The sequence below is a fragment of the Caretta caretta genome, chromosome 5 (genome assembly GCF_965140235.1).
Source record: "Caretta caretta isolate rCarCar2 chromosome 5, rCarCar1.hap1, whole genome shotgun sequence".
NCBI lineage: Eukaryota > Metazoa > Chordata > Testudines > Cheloniidae > Caretta > Caretta caretta.
The window spans coordinates 32,582,982-32,606,805 of NC_134210.1; the positions used below are offsets into that span (position 1 = coordinate 32,582,982).

General features: G+C 41.2%; 1 protein-coding gene across 1 annotated transcript in view; it reads left to right on the forward strand.

Moving 5' to 3' along the window:
• Window positions 1-23,824, forward strand: part of PARP8 (poly(ADP-ribose) polymerase family member 8) — a 156,206-nt gene that overhangs the window by 92,974 nt on the left and 39,408 nt on the right. The window contains exons 8-14 of the mRNA XM_048849355.2: window positions 3,318-3,378; window positions 9,150-9,240; window positions 12,925-12,991; window positions 14,504-14,629; window positions 18,151-18,715; window positions 20,788-20,841; window positions 20,945-21,040. Of these exons, the coding sequence (XP_048705312.1) occupies window positions 3,318-3,378; window positions 9,150-9,240; window positions 12,925-12,991; window positions 14,504-14,629; window positions 18,151-18,715; window positions 20,788-20,841; window positions 20,945-21,040 (1,060 nt within the window). The remainder of the gene's footprint in view (window positions 1-3,317; window positions 3,379-9,149; window positions 9,241-12,924; window positions 12,992-14,503; window positions 14,630-18,150; window positions 18,716-20,787; window positions 20,842-20,944; window positions 21,041-23,824) is intronic.

A 23,824-nucleotide genomic window follows, 5' to 3' on the forward strand; every position in this document is an offset into this window, starting at 1 on the left:
CTCAGGCCACTGTTAAATTTAATAGATTGGCAGGGAGATCTTTCTTACCACCTCTACCTCAGGCTATGGAAGCAGTGGAAAAGGGGTGAAAAGAAAGCTATCCCATTTATTTGTGACAGCAAGCACTGGTCAATTATGGTTTGAAGAGGGACCATTTAATGAAAAAACACAGCTGATTCTTCTCTAAAATACTATCCACTTAAGTAATTTAGGTGGAAGAGGAACATAACACAAATTTTATGTCTAATGTACATGAAAGGTAGTTGTTCTAGCCTATATTTTTCAACAGTTTTTTGATATGCTGAGGGAAGGTCACTGAAAGGAGACAAAAAATCAGGGGGGAATACAAAAGAGGAACCAGCACAAGCAAACCCATCACACATTAAATGTGAAAGTTCAAGCATTTTAAAATACTTACTTATGTGCACGAGTTAAAACTGCGCCTTGGGGAGTCCAGCACTAACTGCATGTGGGAGATAACACAAACTAACACTGACCTTGATGACATTACAGGGTAGTCTTCAAGGTTCCGTTATTCTTTAGCGGTTTCTCCAAAATACTAGACAGACATTCAGTGGGTTTTGGGGGGAAGGGAGGTTGGGGAGGAGGGTGTTTCATCACATCAACTACAGCTGTCACCTTGGTCTTAGCTTTTTTCATTTTTCTGAAACAGTTTGTAGACACTCTTTTTAGTAGCCCTTAGGGTTTCCCAGAGAAGGAACAGGAGTATGATTTCTCTCCTCCCCCCAAAAGGCCCCCAAACCTCTGGCTTTCTTTTTGCATCCCTCTTCAGCACATTAGTACCACAGAGGAACTATTTGGCTTTAGAGTGAGGATTTTCAGAGGTGTCTAAATGCAGAGGTCAATGAGAAGCCCTTAGGTACATTTGTAAGACTTGTAATGTCTTTTTGTATCTTTAGAGATTTAGTTCTTCCTTATTTTAGCGTTTCGCATACAAAAATTCAGGCTGTAAACCATAACCCTCTCTGAAATGAAATGAAAGAAATGCCCATCTATTCAGTCTACATTTTTATTTAATGCCCATCTATTCAGTCTACTCTTCCTTGAAACTTGTCTCTAGGCTGCCAAGGATAATGTCTGAAATTTGACAAACAGACAAACTTCAGATATATGGGAATTCATTCAGTATTGTTCAGTTGATGAAAGATCCCATCCCCTGAGTTGTAACAGATCATAAACAAATAAAGTCAAAATGAAATTAGGAAAATATTACAGAAATCATCTGTGTAACCTTCCTCTCTGAACCCTCTCCATAGACCACTGGAAGTTAAGGCAAGATCCTGCCCTTACTCAAGTCAAAGGGAGTTTGCTACTGACATGAATGGGAGCAGAATTGACCCATACTGTTGTCCTGGGTCTTGGTCTGTCTGGCCCACATGTGAAGTAAATATGGCACATTGGAGCAATAGTGGAGGCAGAACATTTTGGCATCAGTATGAAAGTATTAGTCTGCTTACACAGCTCGTGTTCAAGCAGTTTTTCTACCCTCTATCAAGAAACCTACCATTATACATTTCATTAGTATTATGCACTTTGCTACCGTTGTACACTTTACTGCTCTCAGAAAAGTGTGCTCAACTTGCACAAACTTTAGAAACTTTAAAAACTGCATCAGAGGGCATCCAGTACTTTTTCAGTGACAGTTCCATGTCAATATAGCTGCTGCTTTGTTGTTGAACACTAGGTAAAGGATTCATTTGGCACTGTTACCTTATTCCACCATCCCCCTCCACCTCCAGCCCAATAAATAAATAAATAAATTAAAGAAAGAAATAAAAGGCTGAGCCAATGTCTGAAATCCACTTTTATGATTATAGTCAAAAGACTTTGCCCATCATGCTAGCACACAGAATACAGAAAAGATACAGGCAAGTAGATCTGAATAATCAGAAAGGAGCCAATTGGTTTTCTTTTTGTCTCCTTGTACTAAAGGAGTCAGCTTTTAACATGATGCGCATTATGCATCAGAACTATGATTTGTGGTGCAAATTCTTGGATTTTTTTTCTTTTTAAATTTTTTTCCCTAATGAAATCAATACCATTTAAAGGGACTATAATTTGTTCTGGGTTGGCCATACAGATGCACCTTACTATTGTGGCACCCAATGGAAAATACAACTTTAAAAAAAATCCTTTTGTAAAGTAAATTTAGTGTTACACTGATGTTACTGGAAAATGAAGTCCCTTTTATCTTCAAAGTAATCCAGAACAAACAACACCTGCTTAGACTTCCCCATGCTGCCTGACCAATGTGCCCCAGTTTGGTTCTGCGGGGACCAACTTTGTACAATGCAGTACAGCTCCCAGTGAGTTTTATAGAATTCAATAATTCAAGATGGTGTGCAGTATATATGGTACAGCTGCAAAAAACTGAGGTATAGATACATGAGGCCAGATGTGCTCTTGTAGGTTCAGGGAGGCACAAATAGCACCTCCCTGCATCAGCCTGACCTGTACTGTTATAGGTGGATTCACCCCAGGGAGGCCAAGTGGTTATAATATTGAAGGTTTCCTTTGGCAAGGGGAGCTTTAACCTCCATTAATGTATCCAAAGAAGCTCTGTCAGTGGCAGCTGTTAAAGGGAGGCAGTTAATTAACCTCTTCTCCCAGCTGTCCAGCCAGCATTGCACACTTTCTGAGATGGGCTAGACCCCTGTAAGCCTCTCAGGACTGGGGAGGTTGTAGGTGCTTTATGCAACTCATAGCAGACTTTCCATTACTAGGAGCCTTATACAAAGATCTGTGCCTGTTTCCATAGGTGAATCGTATCTATTGTTTGGGGAACAAACCCAAGCATTTAAGCGTGAATGATGGTTCAGTTTCTGTTCCTGTTCAGTCTTTACCAGTTATGATGCTGTTTGTAGCAGAGTGGATACCTTGTTCACTGAGAACTGGAATGGATTCAAACACTTCATTACACAAAGGCTGTCATTTCATTGCGGCCATGAGTTGTTAATGGCTTTTGGTCACTAAAAACCAAATGTGAACCAGTGACCTAGAGGTAAATAACTGTCATTTACCCAGTGATGTCCATTACAGACTATCCCATTATAATTCCCTTGAGCTATGCAGTTCCTCAGGTGTGATAATCTGTGTTAGTGAGGGCTTGGAGTATTATTTGCAGAGGCTGTTAGTTGATCCCTTTCAATACAGCAAAAAGTCACCCATTATGGAAAAGTTCGCCTAACTTGAACTTTAATATCCATTACTGATTTTATTCTTAATACGATCTCTCCTCTCATAGATGCTCTTGGGCTGAACAGTAGCTGGAAAGTAATATAAGTCTTTACTTTCAGGGAATATGGAGCCATTGATGATGTAGACATTGATCTGCATATTGATGTTAGCTTTCTTGATGTAAGTAATCTAATCATATAATTATATAATGAACATTAGTACCCATTTAATTCTGTCCTATATGAGATTCTGTCAGAGATTTCCCTTCTTTGGATTCTTGATCTTTACAAGCTCCTGTCACATTATTGATTACTACTCAATTCTCAGTGGAAACATTTTGCTGTCAATCTGCAAACTCATGACTAAGATATTTTTAGCTATTTATTTGCTACTTTCATATAGAATTGCCTTGCGAATAAACAAGGAAGACAATCTACATGATCACAATGGTTCCTTCTGGTTTTGGAACATATGAATTTGTGAATTGAGGCAAAGGTACTGCCACAGGGCCTAAGATATGTGGAACCACATCATATGCTCCCAGAGGGGAGACAACCTAGGATGAGTTTCACTTTGCATAGTTTGCCACCAGTGCTCCCTTCTAGGGAAAGGTTTGAGTGGCAAAGGACATAGATAACAGTGCTGCCCAGTCTCCCCTTCTCCCTGGAAACATAGTTCTTCTTCGAATGCTGTTCCTATGGGTGCTCCACTTCAGGTGTCAGTGCGTCCTGGTGCCGTCGATCAGAGATTTATGGTAGCAGTGTCCATGCGGGTCATGCATGCCCAGTAGGTGTCTTGCAGTGCCACTGGTGTCGCATCCAACGCGCATACAGCCCGAACCCTCCAGTTCCTTCTCAACCATCCTCGGCTGAAGACACAACTCTGGGGCAGTGTTCACTCTTCCCATACCTTTAGAAATAATAGTTAGGCAGTTAGAAAGTTGTACTTAGTGTTAGTGTTAGTTTTATTACAAAATTTTTTTTTACTTCTCCCGGTTTTACCCTCCCCATAGTTTCCCGCAGCGGGGTCAGTTAACTGTTCAAGATGCTGGCTCCCCAGGTTTTCAACAATGCGGTTCCTGCCTTGTGTGTTCAATGTCTCAGTGAGGCGCATATCCCACAAAAATGCACCCACTGTAGCAACCTAAAGGCGAGAGCCCGGCGCAACTGGGATCTCCGCCTCAAAATGGAGAAATCTCTCCAACCAGAGATGGACCACCGGCCTCCTCTCCGGGCACCCCCCCTTTAGGGACAGGAGACACGCCTTCCTCTAACAGACCGAGGAAGAAGGGCACAGATGTCTCAGCAGAAAGCACTGCAGAAACATAGACAGACTTCTGCCAGGTCGCTACCTGCAATGTTGACACCTGCTCAGGTGAGCGCCTGTGACACTCTGAGCACCTCAGGCATTGCTGAGTCCCAAATGAAGGAGACTAAGTCGACGCACAGATGGAGATATGCCTTCTCCGAGGCCACAAACTTGCCTGTAAGGGACTTGATACTGAGCGTCTCCTCAGGCACCATGCCCCCGGCACTGATATTGCAGTCTGCACCAGTAGAGAAAGCCAAGTCAGCACCGACCACCCCGACTAAACCGCCATCACATCTGATAGCACCAGCGTCGGCACCAATGGTACCGACATCAGAAATGCCACTTAATCTGCTGCAACAGAGAGACTTGGCTACCTTGTTGGCACCGCAGTCCCCATGCTTGGTACCGAGGCTCTCCGGAATGTTTCAGCGGGAATCCCTACACTTCTCAGACTGCTGTACATTTGTCCAGTGAAGACGATCATGATGATGTGCCAGAACCATGCATCTTCTCACCGCACCACTCATCACTAAAAAATTGAAGACCACCCTGGACCTATATGAGGTCCAAACATCCTTATAATCAGATGAGTTAACCTTCGTACAGACCACTGTGGATGTACCCACCAATGGCCTTCCCAATGCATTTGGCACACTGGGAACCCTGGGCAGCTTACAGGGGCTGTCACTCTAGACCACCCACAGCTCACAGAGGAGAGATGAGATGCACCCCTCGTCCCCCACCCCACAGCCAATGGAGGCTCAGGACATCAGGGAGGACACTGAGATGGGCGCAGATCAGGAAGCGAATTCTCCTGCACACAACTCTTCCTCCTCACCGGACAAAGCAATTATGCCTCCACAGCCTACCTCGGCGGATGACTTCAAACAGTTCCAGGAGCTGTTTAAGCAAGTCGCCCAGAGCCATGACATCCCGTTGGAGGAAGTTCAGACGAACCAGCACAAACTGGTACAAATTCTGCAACCTTCCTCTACTTGCAGGATTGCTCTACCCATTAATGATGCAATTCTGAAACCGGCAGAGACAGTCTGACAGACACCAGCCTCAATAACGCCGACATGCAAAAGGGCAGATAGGAAGTATTATGTCCCCACCAAACGGGTAGACTTCCTCTTCTCCCACCCGCCTCCCAGCTCCTTGGTGGTCGATGCCGCTAATCAACACAGCAAACAACAGTTTAGATCAACCCCTCAAGATAAGGAACACCAGAAGTGCTCAACCTCTTTGGACAAAAAGTTTACTCCTCAGTGACCTTACAGTTGAGAGTCACCAATTATTCTGCTCTGTTAGCAAAATATGATTATGATAACTATAGGATATTGAGCTCTTTCACTGAGGAGCTTCTAGATGAGAAGCAAGCACAATTCAAGCACTATGCAAACCGTGAATAATGATCTTCCCCTACCTGGACAATTTCCTTTTCAAAGGTCCAACTCAACAAAAAGCACCGGACGCTGTCCAGAGGACGATCACACATCTGTTCAGGGATCTAGGGCTACAGATAAGTAAACGAAAATCCACTCTAGTCCTTCTCCAGCAACTGGACTTCATTAGGGCACATCTCAGTGCTGTAGAAGCCAAGACATTCCTGCCCCTGAACAGATCCACAACTCCGACAAACCTTATCACAGAGGTAAGAGTCAAACACCAAACACCAGCTCGTACTGTCCTACAGCTGCTAGGACACAAGGCAGCCTCAACATTCATGGTACAACATACAAGACTACATATGTGCTGCCTTCAGGGCTGGTTGAGCTCGGTTTACATACCCAGGAAGCACAGCCTGCACAAACGACTTACAGTACCACCCTGTGTCCTGGACTCTCTACACTGGTGGACAAGACCAGAAAATGTATGTGTGGGCATCCCATTCCAACAGGAACCCCCATCAGTAGTAATCACGACAGACATTTCGCTGATAGTCCGGGGGGCCCACATGCATCAGCATATGGTTCAAGAAAAACTGTCTCTTGCGGAGACTCAGCTACACATCAGTCTATTAGAGCTATGTGCAGTCCGCAATGTCGGCAGACACTTCCTACCTCACATAAAGAACAAATCAATTTGTATAATGACCAACAACATTGCCTGCATGTTTTACATCAGTCTGCAAGGAGACACTCAATCTCACTCACTGTGCACCGAAACCATGAAAGTGTGGAACTGGTGCATACACCACAACATAAACATTTCAGCCTCCTACCTTCTCGGCTGTCAAAACACAATGGCGAACACGCTAAGTAGGTATTTATCTCAAGACCACAAATGGGAATTGAATGAGGGAGTCCTGCTATCCATATTCTGCTGGTGGGGCACTCCACTCATTGACCTGCTCACATCCCCGACAAATCACAAATTCATAATTTTCTGCTCGAGAGCGGGAATGGAACCACGATCACTGGGGGACACCTTCCTCGTCACATGAGATGCACAATTCATGTAAGCATTCCCACCAGTTCCCATGATATCACACATGATACGCAAGATATGCCTAGACAAGGCCAGGGTCATCCTCATAGTTCCAACATAGCCCAGGCAAGCCTGGTACCCTTACCAGATGCATATGGCGATATGCGCCCCTCGAGCTCTCCCTCCCCATCCAGACCTGCTGTCTCAGAACAACTGTCACGCTCTTCACCCCAATCTGCAGAAACTCCACCTTCAAGCATGGCTTCTGCATGGTTCCACTATGGCGAACTTGCCTGCTCGGAACAAGTCAAACACGTATTACTAAACAGCAGGAAAGTGACCACATGTAATACTTACCTTCAAAAATGGAAGAAATTATCCTCCTGGTGTCAAGAAAAACACGTGACAGCCTCCACAACACCGCTACCATTAGTGCTGGAATACCTACAGGAGCTGAAATGCTCGGATTTAGCAGTGAGCTCGATCAAAGTCCACCTCGTGACCAGAACAGCATTCCATCATGAGATTGATGGGACATCGATCTTTGTGCACCCCATTACTAAACACTTCCTCGTGGGTCTCCAGAACATTTACCCAGAGGTTTGTCAACCTATTCCAGCCTGGGACCTCAATGTGGTATTGAAATGCCTCACCAGAATGCCATTTGAATCCCTAGCCACCTGCTCCCTACTACATTTATCCATGAAAGTGGCCTTTTTGGTCACTATTACTTCCACCAGATGGGTCAATGGGATAGGGGCTCTCATGGCCGATCCTCCCTACATAATATTCTTCAAAGACAAGGTCACTCTGTGCCTGCATCTAACATTTCTACCGAAGGTAACATCATCCTTTCATATGAACCTACCAGTCCATCTTCCTACATTCGATCCTAAGGCTCACAAGACTCCAACAGAGTCCATCTTGCATACATTGGACTTCAGGCAGGTGTTAGCATTTTACCTGGAAAGGACCAAACCTTTCCGGAAATCTAGACTTTTTGTTCCTACTACTGAGTGTTCAAAAGGCTGCACGATATCCACTCAGAGATTGTCTAAATGGATCTCCACATGCATTCAACATTGCTATCATATTCAAAACTTGGACCCTCCTACACACATCACAGTGCATTCCACATGATTCTTTATAGCATTCCTAAACAATGCTCTGATATTAGAGATTTGCAGGGCGGCCACTTGGGCCTCTGTCCACACATTTACTGAGCACTATGCTATCACTCAAGACTCTAGGGCTGACGCCATAGTTGGCTCTAACCAACTGTGGCTCTAACCACAGTTACCTCTGTGACTCAAATGAACCCGAAGTCCCTCCTGCCTTCTGAGGGGCACTTCTCTACAGTCACCTGAAGTGGAGCACCCACAGGGGCAGCACTCGAAGAAGAAGAGAAGATTACTCACCTTGTGCAGTAACTGAGGTTTTTCAAGATATGTGTCCCTGTGGGTGCTCCACTACCCACCCTCCTCCCCTCTACTTCGGAGTTCACCATTTGGACTCTGCTGTAGAGAAGGAACTGAAGGGCTCAGGTGGTGCACGTGCTAGACATGGCACCAGCAACACCGCAGAATGCCTGTTGTGCATGCTTGACCCGCGTGGATACTTCTACCATATATCTCCCATTGATTGTTCTGGGACACACCAACACCTGAAGTGGTGTACCCTCCCAGACACACATCTCGAAGAACCGCAGTTACTGCACAAGTTGAGTAACCTTCTCTTTCTCGTGCCATTATTTTCTCATTTTGCCATCACATCTGTGCAGTAACCTCCCTTTACAAGGGTGGAAGTTAATGATTCTAGGAACAGCATCTGTACTGATATAATTTCCCCAGGTAGATGTGGTACACAGGATGGTTCTGTCTGCCCCTGAAACCTCATGAATACCTGACTCTCCTGTGATGGGATATCTTTAGTCTCAAGGGAAGGGTCAATATGCCATCTGGTTTCTTCTAGCCCTCTACTGTGGGACCAGTTGTATTTCCTACCCTGTTCACTCCTTTTGCTCTCCCCTTGAGCCAGTATCTCCTAGTGGATGGAGCATAGCCGAGGAGTGGGCAAACAGATGAAAATAATAGCTTAGATGACTACATTCCATTGAATATTTCACCAGCATAAGGGTTGACTGACAAAACATAAACAGTTCCTGAGGATGGCTAATGATTTTTGTTGTTTTTCTTTTTCTCTGGAATCAGGAAGAGATTGCTGTGGCTTGGGATGTAATCCGCACAGAACCTATAATAGTGCGATTGCACTGTTCACTTACACAGTACTTAAATGGTCCAGGTTAGTCACATTTGCATTTTTCCTGTGCCATGTACGATGTTGTAGTTGTGAGCCATGTAGAGAGTAGCAGATATACATGTTCATTGCTAAAGCCCCAATTCTGAAAATATATCTGCACATGTTTAACTTCACTATCATGAGTGGTCCCATTGACTTCAAGTTAAGCCCCTGCGTAAGCGTTTGCACAATCAATAGTAAGGGTATGTCTACACTGCCCTGCAGTTTGGACTAAAAGGGTGTTGACAGCAGTACACACCAAAGTGCTGCGCTATAACTCCCCTATGTGGATACTGCGAATGTGAATGTAAAAAGTCTTGGGTTTGCACCTCTTCAAAGAGGACTACATTAGTGCAGACTCGGACCTGCATATTTGTGCCCATAGCATCCACACGAAGGAGTTACAGTACAACACTTTTATGTGAACTGCTATTCACACCCACTTAGGTTTCCAATCCTGCCTCTCAGTTCAGATCTATGTGAGAGAATTCTGCCACTGAACGATGAAGATATTTTTTCAGTCATGATTTGTCTGGGAAAAATACCCTCGTAATCCATTTCTTAGGGAGTCCATTGTCTGCAGCTGCTCTTTGCAAGCTGTGTTCTGTTCATTATATCAGTATCTTATTTGTGTTTGGCTTAGTGTCTTGTTTCACTACATCTTACTATTTTAATATATTTTTTTATAAACGTTCAGGTGTTTATTTATTGCAAATAGCTATTGTAACTTTATGTTAACATTTATTATTGTTAGCCAACTCCAATATGAAATCAAAATTCTAATACACTCAGCAACAGAGAGTAAACTTTGCAAATCCTTATCCAGCTGGATATGTTCTAGCAAGACCATAAGCGACAATAAAACTTCTGCACTTTTGGCAAGGCTAAAACAGGACTTATAGACCCCATCCTGCAGCTAACTTTGTGCAGAAGTTCCCTTGAGCCTCATGCAGTCAATTGCAGGATCAAGGCAAGAGACAGGTGCTTTGCCGTTATTGATCTTATGAGTCTGGTGCAGTTGCTGTTTCTGCCAGTGATTTTCAGTAAAAAAGAACAATGAGATCAATCTCACATATTAATATATGAGGGAACTCTCTCTCTCTCTTCAACCTTTCCCCATGAAACACTGTTCTGAGTAATAACTTGTTATTACCTTATGATATGTATATCTTTCCTTTTGTGTCTGCCATTCACTGATGGAAGAAACAGATGTACCATATGCTCAAAGAGAGGCAAAATATGTCTGGCTGCTGTTTCACATGTGTTATACAGAATACAAGTGTTTTGAAACTTCTGTTCTTATTTAGTACCTAGCCAGATTATTACCAATGTGTTCTTTTCCATTTTTTATGAGTAGCATGGAATTTTTTATATTGATAAGATACCTTTAGGTTCCTGTTTAGGGACTAGATGGAAAAAATGAATATATGTATATGTGCAAGGTAGCCCAACACATGCCATTAAAAGATCCTGTTTTCACTTGCATATAATTTGCCAACTTTAACTGTTTAAGGTGAATATATATATATATATATTAAAATGCAAAACAAAACCCATTCAGTAGAGTATAGTTTATGGACAGAAATAGATATTTGTCAAGAATTTATTTATCTGTACTATGATCCGTACTAGAAACAATATTAGGAATGGAAGCAATGGCTTTTCCTTACTAAATGATATCACTGGTCTATCAGGCATAGGTGCTGGAATTAGGGGTGCTGGGGGTGCTGCTGCACAGCACCCTCACTATACAAATTTTTCCAGCTCCACTGCCATCAGGTCTGGTATCCTGCTTCTGGCAGTGTCCATTACCTGATGTTTAAAAGGAAGTGAAATGCACCATGGCAATTCTGAAATGCAGCACATCCCATGCTAATTGTGTGGAAAGGGGCTCCTAAACCCTTCAGGCAATCATCTTATGCTCTGAAATATGAGATTTAGTTACACTTTAGAATTTATAAATCTAAATACATTGTTACTGCTAATCACATTATCCATCTCTTTTGAAAATCCAACCACAGTTTGTCTCAGAAAGATTAAACAGCATTTAAATAATAGCACTGCACAAAAGGATAAAATAATCAACTGATGTTTCTTTGAAAGAAAGGATATTTGAGGGAGACGGAAGATATGTTTTGAATTATTTGCAAATGAAACAATCATTCTAAAGAGCACCTGGCAAACAGTGGCATTTCAGATTAGAACTGGTATTTTTATTGCCTTTTTTTAAAAAAAAATAATGATCAGAATAACATATGCTTAAAAATCATGATTTCTTTCTGATAAAAGTTAACTTCAAATATTGAGCCAAATCTTTAGGATCTCTTTTTTTCAGTGTAATCATTATAGTTCTTTTCTTTTCTTTTAATAATGAAATGCACTTGTTTTGACCACATCAATGCTTGTAATATATGCTGGTTATTATCCTGCCTCAAAGAATTGAGATTTTTTCAGTAAGTGCTTGGTGCCATCTGCCACTTCAATCTATTAAATGTTACAAAAGGATTTTGGTAATGCTAGAAGTGGAAGCTTGTTTCCAGCCTCCATGTCTTATGTTTTCAATTATCTGAGCCAGTAAATATGGGCGTGCTGATGGTGGGAATGGTATGAGATCTGTACCCTATCGCATGAATGGCGATGTCTGAGCTTCCTTGATGAAAGTTCATTGGCTATTGGGATTCATACATGATGCAGTCAGATGATAAGCACTATGGATCTTTTACTGAAATGCCTTCAAAAAAGAAACCCTACAGATAAAATAAATTGGTAGGTTTTCTTTACATTCTAAGAAATAGAGACAGGGAACAGAAAAATGCCTGAGTAGAGTTTGACTGTCTCTGCATGCTGACAGAATGGGCTAATTCTACTGTCCTGTAATGGTTCAGGGAAACTTGAATAAATTAAATTTTCATACAGAAAAGGTTTTTTCTTCCAAGCAGAATTACCTTCTGCAACAAAAATATTCCAGTTTTCCTGCACTTTTAAAAAGGTCTGGAATGAGCATTGGGTAGGAAGGCCTCTCAGAGAGGAAACACTTTGCTCCAGAAAATATGGTGTAATGCTGATGAGATACTAAAGGACCTAAGGCAAGTCCTCTTTCGGGAAGAACCTAATTCTACCCTCAGTCAGCCTGTTGTGAAAACAGGGGAACACTGTTGATTTCAGTGAGGTCACTTTGCATTTACACGGTGTAATTGAGGGCAGAATTTGGTCCAAAGTCCCAAAGGGCTTTTAAAGAATAGTGAACAGTAAATAAAGAAAGCCAAGTAATGGAACCTCTACTTCCGCACCAAAAAGAGATTAAATGAGTAAGTAAATCAGTAAGTCTTTTGAAGGTGAGGGAAGGTAATGCTCCCTGCAAAAAGAGATGTAAAAGACTAGGACAGTTCACTTGGAAATGAGATGGCCCTGGCTGGAGTTGGGTTGCTGAACAGGGTGGGCCGATACTCTGAAGTGGTACTCAGGTTCTTGGCTGGCTGGTTCTTGCTCATGTGTTCAGGTTCCAAACTGGCTCAGACAACAGTACTGCCCTCACCATTGTTTCCATGGTGTTTCCCAAGTATAAATTAGCACAGAATACGGCCTGTAAATATCAAACCACTAATAGAGTAAGTAGGTCTCTGTGATACCCTGTTCTAGCATGGCAATTCCAATTTACACATATCACCAATATCACATTTTCTGCAGTACCTACCGTGGATGTATTTCAGATCTCTACTAAGGAAAGATTTGGGTTGGGACATCAGCTGAAAAAGTAAGTTCTGGAAGAAATTTGATACGATCTTGCTTAATGTATTGTTGTTATAATCATCTTATGTTAGCTCTTGTGTTGGGTCAAGAAACATTTAACAGATGAGTTGTAGTTCTCTTTGGACCAAATGGCTCCTGACTGCTTTTTCAGTTAAAAAGTTCACCCCTCACCTTTTCAAATTGTTTTGACAGTGGTGAAAAATAACAGGTAGACCCTGTAAATGTTTCCCTTTCCCTTTACTGGAGTTTTATAAACTGTACTGTCTAAAGTGTGTGAAATTAAAGAGGATGCAGCTAAGAATCACAGAATCGTAGGACTGGAAAGGATCTCAGGAGGTCATCTAGTGCAGTAATAACTAACTGTTATTAGTTAAAATTCTGACGATGCATCTTTTTGCAAATTCTCATTATTGAGATTAATTAATAATATGAATAATTGCTATTAATAAAATGACAAGAATGTAAGTTTAAGGGTACGTCAACACAGCAAAAACAACTCTGCAGGCTCATAGCCTGGGTCAACTGACTTAGCTCGTGGGGCTTGCACTGCAGGGCTAAAAATAGCAGCATAGACGTTCAGGCTCAGGATGGAGCCCTGGGCTGTGAGGCTCCCCTCCCTCCCCCTGCCAGGTTTCAGAGCCTAGGGCTCTGACTCCCAACAGCTACACAGTTATTTTTAGCCCTGAAGCACAAGCACAAGTCAGTTGACCTGGTCTCTAAGAGTCGCTGCTGTGGGGATTTTTTTTGCTGTGTAGATGTATCCTAAACATCTACACCTTAAAAAAAAAAAAAAAAAAAAAAAAGGCAGTTTGCTTCCATAAAGAAATCTTTCGCTGGTAGGTTTAAAGAACCAATCAGAAATAATCAGCACAGTGTTTTAATAACCTTGCAGATTAATTAACATTATTAAAAATCTGTGCAGTAATTTGAAATTGAGAAAAAAGTAATCAGTTCCTAATACTACATTTCATTCCTTATAGTACCGATGAGTTGTACATTAGATAGCCTTTACAAGAGGCATACACAATGCATTTTTGTGTAATACATTTTGTCAAGCAGAGGGGGGAGACCTGTGATTGTACATCTACATAACTATGCAGTTAAGTCAAAAATTTTGAATAGCCACAGGTCTCATGGTCCCTCATCACGTTTGAGGGCAAGAAGATCTTCATCTTTTGAAAATCAATGAAATAGCCAGTTAAGCCAACACTACCATCTACTTTAACAGTACCACCCATACATCTCAAATCTAAACGCTCTCACAGTTTCTGCATCTCTATGACAAAGATACTTTTACGTCTTTCATCTTTGATATGTGTGTGATGTATACTTATATAGCTTTTATCAATAACATTGTCATTTTTTAAAGAGCCAAGTACTGGCCTCAATCCACCCATGTGACTCTCAAGTTCTTCATTTAGAATGAGGCCACTACATGGCTTTAAATGATGAAGGTACAGTTGTTGGCTTTACAATTACTGTGACTTGGCTATGATTGTCTTTTCCTCCTTTACAGAATAATGCAGACGTTTGTTACACAGCAATGGAAAAATAGCAAAGAAAAATCAAATTGTACGCACAATAAGAAAGTGTCTGAGAAAAAGGTGAAATCCCCTCTGCACATCTTTTCTACATTGCGCAGGTAATACTAAGCAAAATGCTTTTATTATCATATGCTGTTCAAATTCCACAGCATACTTAACAAGATTTAGCAGTTTAGCAGAAATGTTGACTTTTCTCCAAAGAGAAGTATTCTGTTTATACCTTACCTCTTGGGTCTTGTGCCCTCACCTTGTATGATTTCAAGAACTAACTAGGAACTTCAGCTGTTGTCAAGATTATTCCAGGGGGGAGCGTTTTCATGTCCTACACTCTAAAAGACCCTGACTCATCTAGTACAGGAAATCACTCATTTTATACTGTTAAACTTGGCTGTGTGTGCTATTATTAGTTTAGTAGGCAGACTGTTATTTTATTAACCATAGTTAAGGCTAAAATTTTGTCATGGTTATCTTTAGTAAAAGTCACGGACATGTCACAGGCAATAAACAACAAAAATTCAGGGAAGGCGTGACCTGTCTGTGACTTTTGCTGCTGCAGCTCCATGGTTTCTGGTGGCAGAGAGCTGTGAGCTGCAGGGTGAGCATATTTGCCAAAGAGAAAATGGGACATCCCAGCCACTCGCCCGAGTTGTTACCCCTCTCCACACACACACATTGCTGGAACCCTGTGGAGGACCCCCTCAGGAGTCTGTCACTTGTCACTGGAACTTTGCAGGGGGCCCTGTGCCGCTGTTGTTGCCTGTCGCTGGAACCGTCTCAGGGCCCGCAGGCTGAGTCCGGCAGTCCCTGGGGCTGAAGCAGAGAATGTCAGGGAGGTCTCTAGAAGTCGGATTCCATGACCTCTGTCAGGGTTCCTTCCCCACTCTGAACTCTAGGGTACAGATGTGGGGACCCGCATGAAAGACCCCCTAAGCTGATTCTTACCAGCTTCAGTTAAAAACATCCCCAAACTTTGCCTTGGCCTTGAACAGTATGCTGCCACCACCAAGCATTTTAAACAAAGAACAGGGAAAGAGACCACTTGGAGACGTCTTTCCCCAAAATATCCCCCCAAGCCCTATACCCCCTTTCCTGGGGAAGGCTTGATAATAATCCTCACCAATTTGTACGGGTGAACACAGACCCAAACCCTTGGATCTTAAGAAAAATGAAAAATCAATCAGGTTCTTAAAAGAAGAATTTTAATTAAAGAAGAGGTAAAAAGAATCACCTCTGTAAAATCAGGATGGAAAATACTTTACAGGGTATTCAGATTCAAAACACAGAGGCTCTTCCTCTCAGCAAAATCTTAAAGTTACAGAAAACAGGAATAAACCTCCCTCTTAACACAGGGAAAATTCACATAAAACAAAAGATAAACTAATCCGCCTTGCCTGGCTTACCTATACTGGTTGCAATATTGGAGACTTGGGTTAGGATGGGTTGGAGAAGATGGATTTCAATCTGGCCTCTCTCAATCCCAAAAGAGAACAAACACGTAAGCAAAGAGCACAAACAAAAACCTTTTCCCCTCTTCCGCCCCCCCCCCCCATCAAGATTTGAAAGTATCTTGTTCCCTTATTGGTCCTTTGGGTCGGGTGCCAGCCAGGTTAGCTGAGCTTCTTAACCCTTTACAGGTAACAGGATGTTGCCTCTGGCCAGGAGGGATTTTATAGCACTGTATACAGAAAAGTGGTTACTCTTCCCTTTATATTTATGACAACCTCCATGACATAAACGTAGCCTTAGCCATAGTATCCTGCTAGTTTTATTGTGTCCAAGTTTCCTTTTCATAATTGTATTTTTCTTCACTTTCAGAAAAAATGTGTATGATATTTCAAGGGGTAAGGGGCCTGATTTTCAGAGGTGCTGAGCAGTGACTTTATTTGGAGGCATGCATGCTCAGCACCTCTGAAAATCAGTCACCAGGACTTGAAAGGCCCAATCCTGGAAGTACGTATACACATGAATAACTTTCCTCATGTGAATAGTCCTTTTGAATCCCATGGAGTTCATACTACCATGAGTAAAGTTATTCATGCGCTTAAGTGCCTTTGTGTCTTTCAGGGGTGTAGTTCACCTGATGTAGCACTTTTTTCTAATTTTGAGGGATTGGCTGATCACCCCCTCTTTGGCTTTGGGTGATCGTTTGAGCATCTCTGTTGCTTGATGAATTTCTTGTATTCTAAGTTTCACATGTAACAGTGAGTGGTACAACAGAAACAGACTGGCGATGGGTTGGATACTGTATCCATACAGAGGTGTCAAGGGGTATTTATATTGACAGGAAATAAAAGAGGAAGATGGAATTGTGAGCCAGAGGCTTTCGCACTTTGTACCAAACATTCACACAGGTTGTAGCATGTCAAAACACACACACACACACTCTTCCTGGGGTTTGGTTTTATTCACAAAGTGAATACAAAAGCCAACCCAATCTTTCTCCCCTAGACTCAGCTGCAACTAAAATTCCTCTCCAAAGACTGTTTAGCCCGTATGCTAAGCATCCTTTCTATGTTAGAGTACCACTCCCATCTCCCTTATATCCATGTATGGTAATGAATCATTTACAGCATATGAATCATGAATCATTTTCAGCATATTTCACTGAACATTTTCCAGCAGGATCACCATTTGCTAACAGTATGGATAAACACTGCCAGCCTGTTAAAGGGATGTTTTCCCTTGGGATTTTATTTCTCTGCTTTTTGAGCAAACCAAAAAAGTTTCACTTTGGTATGAGGATGGAAAAATGATTCAGGAAGATTTAATTTTGCCTGATACCAGCTCTCTTAGTACTAGGCAAACAAATTTTAAATATTAGAAAAAACGATCCAGTTCATATGAATGTCGCTTCATTTGTGTGTTGATTCTTTGTTTTCTTGATACGCATATTAGGCCTGATTACTCTCTTACATTACGCTGCTGCCAATCAGGAGTACACCGAAGTAAAACCACTTGAAGTGAGAAGAGAATCAAGCCAAATTGTCTTCTACAAAATAATCAGATTATTTGGGGGGAGGAGGTTTGTTTTTTTTGTTTTGTTTTGTTTTGTTTTTTTAAGAATTGTTTCAGTTGAGATAAATATGAGTGACTGGATACAAGCTTCTGCAGCAGTTAAAATACTAAGAGCCCATTATGACCTGCAATTGATCTGCATGCAGAACTCCTCTGGCTTGTGGTGTCTAGAAATTAGCATGGCTTGAAAGAACCATGCCAAAACAATTGTGCAAGAAAAGTAGATTTACCCTTTTGATTGAAGAAGTCCATTGCTCTATGTGAAAAATATGGCCATGATTCTCAAAAATAGGTGCCTAAGTAAATGGCCTGATTATGAATTTAGGAGCCTAAATTTAGGCACCTATTTTTTTTTTAAATCATGGCCTATGCCTATAGCTAGTCAGATACACAGATATACATGCTACTTATTATATACTTTTAGGAATTAAATCTGTATACAAATTTGCATAATCCATAAATGTCAGTCTTTCTTCTGCTTTAAACAGATATTTTAAAAAAATACCTTGTTTATATGTGTGTTTATATGTAAAGTTGCTTGTTTATTGTTTCATGGAGTTTTTTATTGTTCCTGTACTAGGTTTTCCCCTTATTTATTTTTAAGGTCGCCAAGTTATCCTCCACCTGGCTGTGGTAAAAACAAATCAAAACTGAAATCTGAACAAGATGGCATCTCCAAAACTCACAAGCTGCTGCGAAGGACTTGTTCTAGCACAGTTAAGGCTGAGGATGTGTGTGCCACAAAGTCTCACAGAACTTTTGGCCATTCATTGTCTAGTGATCCCAGGGCTGAGCAGACAATGGCTATTAAATCACACAAACTGTTGAATCGTTCTTGCGCTGCAACTGTCAAGCAAGAAGAATGCATCACTCTAAAGCCCCAAAAACTCCTAAGCAGATCGTGTTCTGGGGATCCTCGATGTGAGCACAATAGCACCTTGAAGCCTCACAAACTGTTAAGCAGGTCTTATTCCAGTAATCTTAGAATGGAAGAATTAGATGGACTGAAGAATCACAAGTTACTCAGCAAGTCTTACTCCAGTGCTCCTAAGTCATCCAAAATGGAGTTTTTCAAGGAACCCACCATAGCAGAGGGCAGGAGGCTCTCTCTTACCTCAGGGCTTATTGGTATCTTAACACCATCTTCCTCATCACCTTCACAAGCTGCTGTGCGTAATAATCATTATTCTTTCTGTTTGTATGTTTTTCCTCTCGTTTGTTTTTTAAAATGGATTAATATCCAGGGCATACGTAAATGCATACATCAAGAAGAATTTAACATTAAATAAAACACATTGGAAATTACCTTTTTGGCCAGTATTGAACAGTTGCCTGCACACATACACATCTGTCATACTGACTGGGACCACAGAGGCTAAGACTGAGCTTTTATGTCTCCCCCTGAGTAAGGGGCAGCATGCTGCTGCTGTGCCATAGGAGCAGCACAGTCTCATAGTTCCTTCCCTGGTTCCTCTCTTGCTCCATGGGGGAAATAATCTGCTGATGTCCCCATCCGGTAGTAAGTTCTTTCTCCTTTCATGCTGGTCAGCACATTGAAGGGAGTGTAGTTGAAGCTGTACCCACTCCTTGTAGGCACTGGTGTAGGTGAAGAGTAATATTCAATGGGTGTATGCTTGCTCCATAGCCTGTGCACAGACTGGTGATATGGGTAGGTTGAGCAGGGGATTGAAGCCCATTTTTCCCCCTTGCAGCCACCTGGGGCAAGTCCCATACATGCCCATACATCCAACCCAAAGGGTTAACATGTATTTTACTAAACATAGAAAACACACTTCAATGTTAGTTCTGTCTGTAACTGATCACTACAAATAGGAAGGATGTTTACTGTAAGCGTAAGTAAGAGCCAGTTTGCTTTCCTGTTTCAAGACATTGGGAGGTGGTGCTTGTTGTCTTACATGTTAGATGTGGGGAGCTGGAGTCAGGAGACCTGGGTTCTAGTCACAGCTTTACCATTGATAAGTATGGTACCTCAGTTTCACCTCCTCGACAGAATTCTGAGATCCTTGGTCGAATGGTGTTATGTAAGTCTAAAATATTATTAAATATTTTAACTGTAATGAAATTACATTAATAGTGTTTCAGCCTACTCATGGTAAATTAGCCTAATAAGTCAACTATGAGCAACTTTCGCTGTATCTAAAGGCAATAATATAGTGTGACTTATAAAGCTGCTATGTACATGTTACTTGGTTGTTTCCGTAACTTGTACAACCAAAATTAATGAAAGGTGAACTAAAAAGCTTTACGTGCTATCACCTATGTTTGGGATTCATTTTTCACTCTGAACTGTCTCTGCTTTAGGGGCCTGAATAAACTCACACTTAAAGTCAATAGAAATAATCCCACTGACTGGTGAAATCAAAACTACTAATAAATATAATATTATTGTCATAATACATGAATATTCAGGGAAATCAGCCTGTATTCAGCCAGGTGCAACTCCATTGACTTTAGTGGAATGGCAATCAGGACTTAATTTGGCACTTTACTTGTTAAAATCCTAGTTCCTTTCCACTGCCTTGCCAAGATACTTGGAGTGCTGTGCAGGAAAAGAAGCAGCAGGGGAAGGAAAAGAAAAGTTCCACAAAGCAGCTTGGTCCATCTCCCACTGAAGTAAAAAAGATGGTCTGAGACAAATGTCAGGGGGGAGGGAGTTCCACATCTTAGTGGCCACCATAGCAAAGATACCTTCCAAACTAACACTTTGAAATAAAGTGTCAGAAAGAAGGACTAAGCATAGGTACTTGTTACAATGAGGCTCAAGGAAGAGGTTTCATGAAAAGTATTGTGGAAAGAGATTTTCTATTTTTTTGTTTTAAAGGGCATGTTAGTAATTCAAGTCTAAACACATAATCCATATTATATATGTATAGAGAAGCAGGATACACACAAAAAATAAATAATGCTATTCATCTTTAAAATAATTGCTTAGATGTTTGTACATTGACATGGAGTCAAAGTACCAGTGCTTCTTTTGTGTATTAGAGTTTTTAGGGTGTTTACAGATAAAGCAAAAACTCCCTAGGCAAGAGGTAAAGAGACAGATGAATTTATTTTGGCTGATCTATGCAAACTAGAGATATTTCCAGATGCCAATATTGTTTAATTCTCAGACCTTCATAGAAAAAAATAGAAATGTTCTTACCATTTCCACAAGAAACCTGCACCATCTCTTCTAATTAGCTCTAGCACTGAAGTTGCTTGACCTTTTTTCTTACAGCCGAATTATGGTGCAAAATGCATTCCAATACGAGACAATGGCTTTCTTGTGCAGGTAGGATGTCATGCTTAATCCGTTTTAGAAACACTTTGGAGCAGGAGCTGTCTGTTAATTATTTTTAAGCAGATGTTATTGTTCTCACTTCCATTGTTCTCAGACTATTGAGTTTGCTGAGCAGCGGATACCAGTGCTGAATGAATACTGCGTAGTTTGTGACGAACCACATGTGTTTCAGAATGGCCCCATGCTGAGGGTAAGTTGAATGTGGCTGAGTTATGTGATGCATATTTTTTATGTCTTAAATAGCCATAGACAACAAAAACCTGTTAGAATATTCTCAAGTTATTCTGGTTGCACTGCATCATAATATTCTATTTGGATAAGATTTTTTTTTTAATGCACATTAGGCGGAACAAGCTGTCTCAAGCCAAACGCATGCGGATAACGTGTGTTCATGGGAAAGTTAATTACTGCCCAGCCATTCCTGAACAAATTGAAGTTCAGGAAAACACAAGGGAAACAGCAGAAGTGGTCCCTAAACTCGCATACCTGCTGCTCATAGGACAAGACTTCCTAGGGTTTGTAAACCTACTTCTGGTAGAGGGGTCAGAAGAAGGTTCCCCAGGCTTCCTCCAGGTTTTCCCCCTTTAAATTGCTATATGGCCCAAATTAACCACTGAACAACGTATACAGTTCATCAAAATGATTGAACAGCACCATGATATGTTCTAGGAAGACCCGTACAAATCCATCACCACATCATCACAGATCCAGGAGTAAAGGTGAAGGTTAAACCATATCGGATCCCGGAGGCTAAAAGAGAAGAGATCAGTATTGAAGTTAAGGGGATGCTGGAGCTGGGAGTCATTGAGTAGTCCCAGAGTCAATGGTCCAGCTCAATCACTCTGGTACCTAAACCAGATAGTACAATGAGATTCTGCAGTAACTTCTGAAAAATTAAATGAGGTGTCCCAGTTTTATGCCTCCTCCATACCTTGTATTTTCAGTATTTCCCAGATATCCCTCTAAAAAGTACAGTAGAACCCCTATTTTATGAACTAATTTGGAACTGAAGAGTTCCTAAAATCAAAAAGTTCATAAAATTGCACACCTCAATTACAGTGGGTATAGTGAAGTTTATGGTGCATTCCATTGCTTTCTTCTTGTCCTTCAAACCACTGCACAGTGATTTCCAGTGCCCCAAAGGTATCGGTACATGAAGTGATAAAGACTTGTTTCAACATCACTTTCATTATGTGATTTTGTTCCAATCCCTGACCCCTGCCATTGGGAAAAATGGTTCATATAAATGGTCATTTTTCAGACTGATGTTCATAAAACCAAGGTTCTTCTCTATGGGGAATTTTCAATGGTTTCATAGATTTTATGTCCGGAAGGGACCATTAGATGTCTAGTCTGACCTCCTGTAAAACAGAGAACATAGAATTTCATTCAGTTACTCCTCCATTAAGCCCCTTAACTTGGGATGAATCCGAGACAAGAAATCCTGCATAAAAGGGTAACAGTTAAGAGACTGCCTTGTGAAAATCAGCTTTGGGATTACTTTACTTGCGGAGCACTTTTTTGCCTGGATAAAAAATCTCAAGAGAGTCTGACTACACCTTGCTGAAGAGTTCTGTTGTGTTGCAGTACAGCTGGTCCCCCTTAAACACTGAGTTCTGGAGTAAACCCATGCTCAGTGTTGAGAACATGAGGTATAGGTTGGGGTGGCTCTGTGCTGGGAATAGACAGTGAAAGTAATCACTGTAAATGTGCTGAGAGTTCTTTGGTTTGAGCTGAATTTCTAAGGTGAAATTCTGTGTGTGAAGCTTTGCCTTTTGCCTCCTCTGTTGAAGGTAAGCAGGAGCTGTGGATATTTAGTTGTATTTGCGCCTATGGGGGGGAGCTCCATCCCATGAGGTAGGGTGTTAGGTTCTGTACCAACACTTACTAAAGTACAGTTTGTGATCCAAAGTTTATTCACCACCTAGCCATTGTGAATTTAAAAAAAAATACGAAGAAATATCTTGAGTCTGGTCAACTTATTTTTCTTGCAATGAGTAATGGACTCAAAAGTCCTGACTTAGAATTGGCTGACTTGGAGAAGTCAGGACAATAAGCATAGGAAATACAAGAATTCTGAGGTAACTATCTGTTTATCTTAGGCAAGATCGGATTAATTTAAAGTGCAGTCGATGTACATTAATTAGATTGACATAATGGCAAACTTAAACACCATAAACCAGTGCAGAAACTCAGTCCTGCTCAGTCACTGTTTCAAGTCTTGGTAAATAGTTACGCCTTGAATCATGCTTTGGACAGCAAACTTGAGCTCTGTCAGATCATGCACAAAGCAATTCCTGAATTAAGGGCTCTCCAGAAGAGAACACCCTACCCCAAATGATCATGACAATGAATTTTTAGACTGTGAAGCCAAGAACTGTGTAAAATTTCCCCACTTTCAAATTTTCAATGACATTATTAATCAAAAAAATAATTTTTGATCAGAAAAAAAGTCTGGAAAAGCTGGTCAAAATTTTTCAACAATTGAAAAATGTCAGTGAAATGTCAGCACTTTGACATTTTTGGAAATATTTCAAAAAACCAACATTTTTTATTGGTTTTTCAACTTGCTCTAGCCAGTGAGAGCAGTCCAGTCGGTCTCAGCTGCTGACGTGGTGTTTGAAGAGAGAATGCAGTCTTTGTGGGCTCACAGCGGTCAAGGAATTCAGAGTGTTGGTTCCTCTGCAACACTAACTTGACCTCCTTTTGTATATTGTTGCATATCTTGTTTTATGTCTTATTACTGAATATGTGTTCATTGGTCTCATTTGCAGAGAATTGCTATTGTTCCCCTTCTCCTAATGTATCTACTTGTCTGTCCTCACACTCTGAGCGCCTCAGAATAGGAACTACCCTTTCTTGAATGTTTGGAAAGCACCTAGCACATTGTGGGTACTACTGAAAACAATTTTTTTAAAAGTTGTAATAAGATTCACTTTGTGCATATATGGAAAAAAGTTATTTCAGTATTTCC